The 11,528-nt window shown below is 46.0% G+C and overlaps 1 protein-coding gene across 1 annotated transcript; it reads right to left on the minus strand.

Annotated features, from left to right (window-relative positions):
* Positions 1–3,513: 3,513 nt before the first annotated feature.
* LOC118620948 (40S ribosomal protein S10) lies at positions 3,514–10,200 on the minus strand. The gene is made up of 6 exons (XM_036248043.1): positions 10,116–10,200; positions 9,140–9,289; positions 8,797–8,968; positions 6,732–6,809; positions 4,364–4,419; positions 3,514–3,602 (listed from the first exon to the last, which is right to left on the minus strand). The coding sequence occupies exons 2-6, from the start codon at positions 9,287–9,289 to the stop codon at positions 3,561–3,563; spliced, it is 498 nt and encodes a 165-aa protein (XP_036103936.1). The 5' UTR covers positions 10,116–10,200; the 3' UTR covers positions 3,514–3,560.
* Between the last annotated feature and the right edge of the window lie 1,328 nt (positions 10,201–11,528).

Below are 11,528 nucleotides of genomic sequence, written 5' to 3' on the forward strand. Positions count from 1 at the left end.
GGGAAAGAGAGAGAAAAACATCTATGTGAGAGGGACACATCGACTGGTTGCTTTCCGCAGGACCCTGAGCAGGGCTGGGGACCGAAATGCAACTAAGGTACATGCCCTTGACTGGAATTGAACCCGTGACTCTTTGATCACAGGTCAATGCTCTAACCGCTGTGCAAAACTGGCCAGGGCTCGCTCTCTCTCTTTACAATCAGTAAATAAAAATAAAAACAGCCCGGCCAGTGTGGCTCAGTGGTTGAGCGTCGACCCATGCACCAAGAGGTCACCAGTTCAATTCCTGATCAGGACACATGCCCAGGGTGTGGGCCCAATCCCCAGTGGGGGGCATGCAGGAGGCAGCTAATTGATGTTCTCTCTCATTGCTATTTCTCTCTCTCTCTCTCTTCCTCTCTAAAATCAATAAAGAAAAAAATAAATTAAAAAACAAGCAAAACGAAACAGATTTAAGCTGCTAATGTCACTTAAGGGGACTATATTTTTTTCAGGGAAAGGGTATTGTGTCCATATTGGGAAGTTTGTTAAATTAGGAAGATACATTTTCAGCTGTCAGTTTCCAAAATTCCTTTAAAAATCTTTTGACACCTTTTTTGCTGGTAGTAGTGGGGGTGGGGATTAGCTGGTGAGCTATGGGCCTGGAGATCTGTCCTGGGAGATGGGCCAAAACTCCCCCAAAGCTTTTGTCCAACGATGTGCCCATGCAGGTATGCAGGTGGGCCTGTGTCCCTCATACCTTCCACCCCAAATGACCTTCTCAGGCACTGTTAATAGCAATCATTTGCTTTTCCTAGCTTTACTGAAAACAAAACCTTCATTTCTGGCATCAGTTTCACAACTCGACACCATCTGACATTTTTATTTTCCAAGGAAACCTCTTTAAGATGCACTGTTTGGTCCCACTGCCCCGCTCCCTAGCCCCCGCATGTCACTTCAGATTTCACTCATGGCCCCTGCCTACCCTTCCTTAGAATTCAGCCTGGATATGATACTTTCATAGTATTTGGCATGGACTCAAAGTATAGCTTTGGTTTTATATGCATAACTAGATTGTGAGGTTCTTCAAGGCCAATATCGAGCCTGTTTCCCACGGCACTTACTGGCACTGATCCCTGAACAGCTAATTAATGATTATTGATTGGCAGGGGCCCACTCAAGCTACCATGGTGCAAGGAGGGGCTGGCAGGCAAGAGTCATTTCCATTTGCATGTTTTTATCCATAGGCTCTGCCTCTACCTTGTAGATTCTCCAGGTTTTCCCAACATCCATGGGTGATCTTGAAGAACACATTCCAGAATTCATAGAAATCACGAGGTTAGGGGTTGGCAAGGAGCCCTAGTTGAAAAAGTGATGTTTTAGTGCCAGAAAGTTACCAAGGCTATAGAGAGAACCTATCCACTTGCTCACTGGCCTTGATGTGAAACAGAAAGGTCAGGAGCTATTAACGTTTCACAGTGGAATCCAGGTTAAACAATCATAAGGCGTGTGAACACGGGCAAACCACTTGATATCACTCGAGCCAGCAGAAAAATTGAATAAAAAGCAACCTTTGGCAAGGCAGCACTGAAACAGCTTCCCCAAACACAACCTCTGCCTGCCAAAGCAAGCTTCTGCTTATTGGTGGTGGTTCAGATTCCCAGCGCAGCTCCCTGGACTAGGTTTAAGTGCAGTTGGTGTTGCCATTGGCTGCCACCTTGTGGTCTAAATTACAGCTGCCTATTAAAACTGAAGTAGGTAGCTACCAACAAAACCACCTGTGTAGTGCAGGATTGTTGGCATCTCACTAATATTGTCCATCTCCATACAAGGCTTGGCTCACAGTACCCTACAAATATAATCTCCACCCTGGCCGGTTTGGCTCAGCGGTAGAGTCTCAGCTGCAGACCAGTGAGTCCCGGGTTCGATTCCAGCCAAGGGCACGTACCTCAGTTGCAGTTCATCCCTGGCCCTGGTGGGGTCATGCAGGAAGCAGCCAGTAGATGTGTCTCTCATGTTGATGTTTCTCTCTCCCTCTCTACCTGAAGATAAATGGACAAATATCTTCTGGTGAGGATAAAAAACAAAAACAATCCCCAAGTCCCTGTACTCCTTAAGACCCACTTCTATTAGCTGCCAGTTTTGCTAGTTGGCCCAAAGCAGCTGCCTCAAAACTTAGGAAGCACATGATTATACTGCAACCATCCAGTCATGGTTTGATCTGCAAACCAAGCCAAAGCGCCCAGCAAACCTGTCTGCAGTTTATGTCCGAGCTCACTGGACTGCACCTTCAGTGCCCCCTTCTTGACACTGTGCCAGGCATATGGTGTTCGTAGTGCAGGACCACAGAAATGGTCCCATCAAAATTTTTAAAAAATTGATTTGAGAAACACCAATTTGCTGTTGCACTGATTTATGCATTCATTGGTTGATTCTTGTATGTGCCCTGACCGGGTATCTAACCCACAACCTTGGTGTATTGGAGTGACCCTTCAACCGAGCTACCTGGCCAGGGAGCCATCAAATTGTCCTCTGGCAGCTGTTACCAAAATTGCATTTGGCCAGTCCTAAGAGAACTCTCACTCAACACCCTGCTCTTCTCCATTAACTCATCGTAGTATCTCTTACAAAGGATCCAGAAAAACTGGACAGCACACCTTCCTTTTCCAAGGAGCCCCAGGACAAGAACGCCAACTGTTCACTATTTATTTTGATTATGAATTGACAAAGATCCCAGGGGTCTTTAGCTTGCTGAGCAGGGCAGTCCCTTTCAGATGCTTTTGTACATTCTCAATTGTTTCCTCCTTTGATTTTTGTAAATCCCAAGCCTTTAAGGTTGAGATTAATAAACTGCAGGCCTGAACACGATTTGGTAACAGCTGCCAGAGGACGATTTGATGGATCCCTGGCCAGGTAGCTCGGTTGAAGGGTCACTCCAATACACCAAGGTTGTGGGTTAGATTCCCAGTCAGGGCACATACAAGAATCAACCAATGAATGCATAAATCAGTGCAACAGCAAATTGGTGTTTCTCAAATCAATTTTTTAAAAATTTTGATGGGACCATTTCTGTGGTCCTGCACTACAAACACCACATGCCTGTAGTTTCTTTCCTACAAGTTAGTCTGTGAAAAGACTTTAGAACAGTATTCCCGTTTTTTTCTTATATCCCACCTCCCCAGCATTTCTCAGATATTTCCAAATAGGCAGACTCTCAGTTCCAAGAACAACAAAAGAGCAACTTTCCCACCACACAGCGCCGAGTCAGCATGGTTGGTCTGGTGAAGATGCTCGGCTTTCCAATCGCCTCCCAGAACGGTGACCACACTGGGCATGATTCTGCAGGGAGGTGTCTGCTGGAGCAAAGGAAGCCCAAGTCAAAGCCAAGTACCGCAGCTCCACAGCAACAAGTGATGTCACCTTGGATAAGACAAGACAACTCCCGAAACCAACCCTGTCCTGCCCCACTGACATTCTGACCCTGAGCCCATTCCTGTTCAAGCTCCACAATGTAAACAAAACGGGCACACAACATTATTTCTGATTGCAAGTTTATTCAACACAAAATAATCCCTCCAACTTTACTGAGGTGGTTGACCACGTCCACGACCAAATCCGCCTCTCTGCAAGAGAAAGCACATGACATCAGCATTAGTAAGCCAGGAAACAGCAGGCCTGAAATCCTAGGCTTGCTTTACTGTCTATACGGTCACATTCACCTTTCAGGCCTGTTTCCACATTTGTAAGATGGGAATAGGGATACTCACTTGAGTGTGCTCACATATGCAAACATGGGAGCACCTAGCACAGGACAAGATCTTGTCTGCCATACATATCTCTTTTTCACTGTGCTGTGGAGACCTGCCACAGGACAGCTGCTGTCCCAGAAGGGATAGCTCAGCCCCACACAAGCATTTGACGTGGATTAACTAATCTCGTAATTATTTTGAGACAGCTATAATCACCACCTCTATTTTATAAGTTAGGAAACTGAAGCACAGATCACACCATCTAAAGAAAGATAGAGGATCCCATCCCACTCTATCTTGGTTCTAGAGCCCACTCAATCTTCAGTGATAGATTCTCAATCTAAGTTTTGGTCCATGAAACTAATTAAAGGGCTTACGATCATTATTAAAGAAACAGAAAAGACCACTATGCTACATGTAGTATTCATTTGTGAGACTCATTTCAGCAATTTATATATTAACAACAGTTTCCATACTGTCTTAAAGTAAAAAACTCACTTGGAGTTTGTGGTGGTCGTGAGGATGAGGGGTGGGACCCACCACACTATACTATACCCCTACAACTTGCAGACCCACAGGGCTGAGGCCAGAACAGTGACTGCTCATGGAGAGCAAACAGGGAAGTGAATACTCACAAACTGGAATTCAGTTGCTGACCCAGCCCCAGCCTCAGCTTTCTTGTCGGCACCAGCTGAATGAGAAACACCAGTTTAGATTAATCACACGGTTTGACCTATGGCAGGCAAGTCACCCAACCCAACCTTGTGGGGAAAGCCATGTCAGCAGACCCTGAAGTAAATTACACTCCTGAGCCACCTTTGCCTCCTCCTTCTCCTAGGGCAGCCTTCCTTAAGTCATCCTTCAAAACTCACAGACCAAACTATTGCCTCCATCAGGAAGGTTGCCCTGATTGTCACACTTTTCATCAATCAATCACCTACATGCTTCAGATTAGCACCTAGCTTACAAGGTGCTCAATGAAGAAAGAACCAAAAGGTAAAGGACACAAGGCGCAGAGAAGCAAAAAAAACAACTTTTTAGTGACCATGGGAAAGAAGCAAGAGCCTGTGCTACTCTGTCCTGTCCAGCAGCCTCTAGTCCAGTGGTTCTCAACCTGTGGGTCGCGACCCCTTTGGGGGTCGAATGACCCTTTCACAGGGGTCGCCTAAGACTTAACAGTAGCAAAATTACAGTTATGAAGTAGCAACAAAAATAATTTTATGGTTGGGGGTCACCACAACATGAGGAAATGTATTAAAGAGTCGCAGCATTAGGAGGGTTGAGAACCACCACTCTAGTACAAAGGTGCACAAAACGAATTAGATTTCAAGACTTAAGAGATTGCAAGATTAAAAAAAAGAGAGAGAATGCAAAATATCTCATTAATGTTTATACGGGCTAAAAAATTAACATTCATGTGAACTATTTCCGCTTGCTTTAAGTGTGGCCACTAGGAAATTTTATGGTTCACATTGTAGGGGATAGTGTGGCAGGGTCAATAGCGAGTGTGGGTCAGTCTTCAAATCAGGGTCTCCCTTTGGCCTATTTCAGACCACATCCATCATAGGCTCCCGTCTATTCACTCCCTGCCCCTTTGACCAGTAAGCCAGTGTCTTCCTCATCTCCATACCTTTGTTCATGCTGATCTCCTGCCTGAAATGCTCACTCCCCCTAAACTTGAGTACCCCCGAGGCTGAGGCCCAACGGTCACACCCCCTGTAAAGCCATTCCATGACTGATTCCCCACGCGTTGTTGACTTCTAATAAGAGCAACCACTAACTTTCTCTAAACAGAGCATGTTTGCTGAAGGAATTCATCACTGCTACCCTGTAAGGTACTCAGTCAGGTGCTCATTTCTATTTTACATACCGAGAACCAGGAACCATGACAAGAGGGAAGCAAGAGTGAACAAAGTCAGTAAAAATTCCCATTTATACCTTGCTTTTATAACACAATTTTCTGTTTCTGCAACAAAGACAGAGTGACGCTTTAAAAACAAATTGAGAGCCCTGGCTGGTTTGGCTCAGCAGTTGGAGCATGGCCTGTGGACCAGAGTCCCGGGTTCGGTTCCCGCTAGGGGAACATACCAAAAAAATAAATAGGTAAAAACAAATTGAATCCTATCACTCCTGTTAACACCAATGGCTCCTCATCCTACCCAAGAGCAAAACCTCAAGTCCTCCCTTGACCCACACAGCTGAGACCTATATCCTTATCAAATTCTCCAACTGTCTTCTGTTGTTTAGACAAGCCAGGTGCCTTCCCCAGAGGATCTTTACCTGAAATGCCCTTTCCCCAGATAGCCACTGGCTGGCTCCCCTTCACTTCCTTTAGGTGTTTACTTAAATCTCACTTCTGCATGACTTTCCTTGAAAACCCTAGAGAAAATTACAACCACCCCCATGCTTTAATGTTCCCCATGTAGCACCCACACCTCACACCATTGGACATATTACATTACTTATTTTTTCTTGTCTCCTACGACTAAAATGCAAGTTCAATGAGAGAAGGGCCTTTTGTCTATGTACATTACTTCTCCCCAGCTCCAAGGACAGTGCCCAGCACAACAGGCACTCAATATACATTTGATGAACAAACAAACATCTGTTGTTCCAAGTCAATGTGAACATTTGCTATTTAAAACAAGATCCTATGCTATTTTTGCAATAAAAAAACAACAAAGGTAATTTGAGTGGACTCTATCCTTAAGGAGCTTGCAACACAGGAACATAACCACAAAACAAAACCATGTTGCTTTCCTGAAAGTTTCCAGTTTTGCTCTAAAGGTCTTCAACTAAAGCCTGTCCCCAGCTCAGAGGGTGTTCCTCCCAACCCCCATCCATCAAACCCCTGCATAAGGCAACAAGCACAAAGGACTCCAGCTGGAGACTAAAGAATGAAACCAAGGATCTTTCCGGTCACTCGGCATCTTCATGGGCTGAGCCCCAGCGAGGCTGACCGAGAATCGAGATTGTACCCCACATTAATGACGCATCACTCACGGGGCACAGCACTCCGCCTGTAGGTGTCTCTGTCAGCTTCCCCTCGTGTGAGTCTTGCAGGTCGTTCGCCCTCCAGACCTACACAAAGTAAACCACACTGTGAACATAGGGCAGCGTGGGAACTCTGTTCCCTTCAGAAGAAAACTGGAATTGTTTTCCTAGTCTCCCTGGAAAACTTTGTTATTGTAACAGGTTAAAGAGAACAGGAACTCCTACACCTAGAACTGCCAGCTAGAAAACTTGTCATCACTGACATTTTGGCTCCTCGAAGCCCTGAGAAAACTCACATCTTAATTAAAATGCCACACATCTACAAAAGGACTGCTTTCTTCCACTGTATTTCTCAATATAAACACATTTCCCAATTACTTGGCTAATTCAGAAATTCAGCTATTTCTATAAACATTTTAATAGCTAAAATGTTGAATTTGATCCATCTCTCAGGTGGAAACTTCCTGTACAAAGGAGACATCAGAGATGAAAGCCCCACCTCCAATAGTAAGTATATAAATGTAAAGGCCACCAAAAATCCTTCAGTCTTCCCTGGGCTTCTCCACATACCTACTTCAGGTTGTGGATACGTTAAGATAGATTTTAAGCGGTACCTTAAAAATATTCTCAAAAACACTGAAAGTTTAATCTAGTATTCTCTCTACCCAGTTACCTTGGACCTTACCTGAGGTCCATATGGCTAAATACAAACCTTTCTTTTTTTTTAACGTAAGAGATAAAATTGAACCTGAAGTGGTTAAAATAAATAAATACCAGGCCCCACACAGGCCTTCTAAACCAAGAGCCTGTGGGCACAGACAGACAATGGCATTCCCAATCCCCACCCTCCACAAGTGATTCCTAGATGCAGTGAACTTTTTGCTCTAGAGATGTATAACCCTATTTAACCACCAGAAGCCCCTAGGGAGCATTCATAAAAAGTAAATTCTTGCCCTGGCCAGTTTGGCTCAGCGGTTAGAGCGTCGGCCTGCGGTCCTGAGAGACCTGGGTTCGGTTCGCGCCAAGGGTGCATACCTCGGTTGCAGTTTGTCCCCGGCCCTGGTCGGTTGTGCGGGTGGCAGCCACTCGATGTGTTCCTTTCACATCGATGTTTCAGTCTCTCTCTCTCTCTCCCTCCCACTCTACCTGAACAAAAAATGGAAAAATGTCCTTGGGTGAGGATAAAAAAAAAAAAAAAAAGGTAAATTCTTGAGCCCAGCTGGTATGACTCAGTGGATTGAGCATCATTCTATGGACTAAGAGGTCCTGGTTTAATTCCCAGACAGGGCACATGCCCGGGGCTGTGAGCTCGATCTGTTAGGGGTGTGTGCAGGAGGCAACTGATAGATGTTTCTACCCCACCCCCCATAAAAAAAAAAAAAAAAAAATAGCCCTGGCCGGTTTGGCTCAGCGGTTGGAGTGTTGGCCTGCGGACCAGAGTCCTGGGTTCGGTTCCCGCTAGGGGCACGTACAACAAAAAAATCAATAAAAATAATTGTAAAAAAAAAAAAAAAAAAGACTCTTGAGCTCCATGAAGTCTCTCTCCAGGGAAACCTGTCCAGTCTAATGATCATCTGTGTATAGGAATCTCTGCATCTCATCACAAACTGCTACACCTACAAAGGTTCTTGTGACAAGCCTTTTCAGAACCTAAGGTAGAAGAAACCACAACCAGGACAAAACCACAACTCTGAGCTAGCAGATAACGTGTCCCTCGACTCCCAATATCTACACAGCAACATATCCTTTCACACTGTGATTTTCCTGAAAAAGTTACTCAGTGTTCTACCACATGTGTCTGGCCATAGACTAATGGTATTCTGTGTTTAATGCCATCTCCTGGGATAACCTGAAGGCCCGAGTCCAATTCCATTGAAAGTCCCATGCTAGAGGACAGAGTTTCCAGGACTTGACCCAAGGCTCTGTATGCCAGAGTCCCTCTAACAGCTGACACCAATAGTGTAGTGTAAGACCACTTTCATCTCACATACAAACACCCACCGTTTCACATATACTGGCTCCCAGAAAGAGCAGGCATAACAGGCCTTTGGAGGCATATATTTGGGCACCATACCTTTGGGCCTGGGCCTGCCAGTCTCAGGCCGGCTGCGGCGCAAAGTGGCAGGCACGATCTCAGGGGGCAGGTGGAGGTAATCTCGGAGATACTGGATGCCCTCGTTGGTAAGGTACCAGTAGAAGTGTCTCCAGGCAAACTGTTCCTTCACGTAGCCTCGGGATTTGAGAGACTGTAAGACAAAAAACTACTGTTGAGACACAACTAGAGGCTTGAAACTAGAAATGAGGCGCAAAGGGAAGCTAGACTGCATAGTGGACAGTTTCAGGATGTATCTACCTCACAGCCCTTCAAGGCAGCGGAACCCCTCCATCTGCACCCCACTCCAGCAGCGCCCGGCTACCTGCATGGCCTTCATGACGTGAAGATTAGGCACATTCTTGTCTGCCAGCTCGGGGTGTTTAGGCATGTGCACGTCCTTCTTAGCCACCATCACCCCCTCCTTAAAAAGGAGTTCATAAATGGCAATCCGGTTCTTCTTGGGCATCAACATCTGTGGGAAGAAAGTGATCACCAAGAGCACTTTTAAGCAATGTGGCGGGGCTTCAGGAACCGAGTCAAGACCCCCAAATAGCCACAGAAGTCACTGTCCAATAGGTTAAAACCTCAAACACAAAAACACGCAGAACACACGCAGGAAGGAGAAATCCAAGCTCCGTAGACTGAAACCCACCAGTTACCAACTCCCACCTCCAGCCCCGAAAACGCTTCAGGTGAGAAAAAAGTTGCCAAGGCATTAAGACAATACGGGGGTACCTATTCCCTTCAAACTTCCCCCCTCACAACCACAAAGGAATAACGGGGGCGCAGACTGAGCTCCATGAGCATGTGGGAACCACCGTACCAAGGTGCGGAACGGCGCGGCTCCATTCAGGTACGCATGGGACAGAGACGTTTTCTCTTCGTGACAGGCCGCTGACCCCAGACCAAGGGGCTAAGGCCTTCGCATCCTCCTCTCCCACCACTCTTCCCCCAAACTAGGGTCCCAGGGCCAAGCAAGGAAGCAACCGGGGGCGAGGAACTTCTTCCCCGAAGGAGAAACGTGCACGCGGGGTTCGGTACCCCTAGCCTCGCCCACAGACCGCGCCACGCAAAGGCTTCATTCTCCCCTCCTCGGCCCTCCGCCATCGAGACGCCAATCTCCGCAAACAGAGCCCCGCAACTCCCCAGAGTGCACCCCTAGCCTCTCACCGCTCAGAAATGGGCTTGCGGGCAGCGGGAGAGGGGCCCCCCGCCCCGACCCCGGGGAAGCACAGCGCCGACAGCCGCGAGAGGGCCAGGATGGAGGCCGATGGAACCCATACTCCTCAGGAACTCACCGCGACGGCTGCTGCGTCCGAGGCCGGAGCTGGAAAGGAAGGGGCATGCGCGGCGCGGCGCGGCGTCTCTTCCGGGCTGACGTGCCCCGCCCCCCGTCAGGACCCGCGCACTGCCTGGGTGGCCTCGGCTGTGCCTGAGAGACTGGCGGCTCGGGGCAGCCGCAAACCCTTGACCGCCTTATGGACGTTGGCACGTGGGAACCGCCGCCAAGAGCTGCTGAGACGGCGTGCTTCGTTAGTAAACGGTCACTTTCATGCTTGGGCAGACCCTTTAGAAACACGCTACTTCTCAATTCCCAGCAATAATTTAACTTAATATTGTGCAAGTAATACATGCACTTTGAGCGGGGAAAAGAGGGAACATACAAAGTAATAACAACAATAACAATAAAAGATTAAAAACACTATTAACATTTTGGTATATATTTTTCTAAACTCATATATGTAACCACTCTATGATGATTGGACATAAATTAAATCTTTCACTGCTATAAGTAACAACGCCACACACATCTGCACCTTTGCCCAATATTTTACTTAGGATAAATTCTTGGAAGTGTAGTTGTTGTAACAAAGTACACACGAATCTCATTGCTCTTTTTTGTTTGTTTGTTTCTTTTATCCCCACCCGAGGATATCTTTCCACAGATTTTTTTTAGAGTGAAAGGGAAAGAGGGAGGGAGAAAGAGATTGATTGGTTGCCTCCCAGAGGGTCGAACCTGCAAACCAGGTACATGTCCTTGACCAGGAATTGAACCAGAGACCCTTTGGTATGCGGTCCTGAGGGCTCCATGCTCTAATCACTGAGCCAAACTGGCCAGGGCTCATTGCTCTTTTAATTTGCTTTTCTTGGTTACTTCTGTGATTAAACATTTTTTCTTTTTATTTAAATTTTTGATTTCCATTACCTGTTTTTTCACTAATAATTTTTCTTATTGATTTGAATTTACTCTTTACGTATTAAAGTTATTAGCCCTTTGTCACATGTTTTTCAAGAATTTCCCTCAGTTTTTCATTTGTCTTGATTTTTGTGGTATTTTGAAGTTTTACATTTCTTTATATCTAAATCTTTATGGTTTCAGACTTTGGTACAAACGCTTAAAAAGTCACTCCACACTTCATGATTATATAAATAACCACCTATAGTTTTTTTTGTTTGTTTACTTGTTTTTAAAATCCTCACCCGAGGATATTTTTTCATTTATCTTCAGACAGAGTGGGAAGGGGAGAGAGAGAGAGAAACATTGATTTGAGAGAGACAGATCAATTGGTTGCCTCCCGCAGGACCAGGGACTGAACCACCACAGAGTTACATGCCTTTGACCAGATTCTTTCATCAGCGGGCCAATGCTCTAATCGTTGAGCCAAATTGGCCAGGGCTCCACCTATAGTTCTTTTAATTTTATTATTTTA

Source organism: Molossus molossus, unplaced genomic scaffold, assembly GCF_014108415.1.
Source record: "Molossus molossus isolate mMolMol1 unplaced genomic scaffold, mMolMol1.p scaffold_m16_p_8, whole genome shotgun sequence".
Lineage (NCBI taxonomy): Eukaryota > Metazoa > Chordata > Mammalia > Chiroptera > Molossidae > Molossus > Molossus molossus.

Bases quoted from the DNA above. Each gene is read 5' to 3' on its own strand.
- LOC118620948 (XM_036248043.1), bottom strand. From the start codon at position 9,289: ATGTTGATGCCCAAGAAGAACCGGATTGCCATTTATGAACTCCTTTTT. The intron at 8,969-9,139 runs GTAGCCGGGCGC...TTTGTCTTACAG, and splicing joins ACGTCATGAAGGCCATGCAG to TCTCTCAAATCCCGAGGCTA. The intron at 6,810-8,796 runs GTATGGTGCCCA...TACTTTGTGTAG, and splicing joins TGGCAGGCCCAGGCCCAAAG to GTCTGGAGGGCGAACGACCT.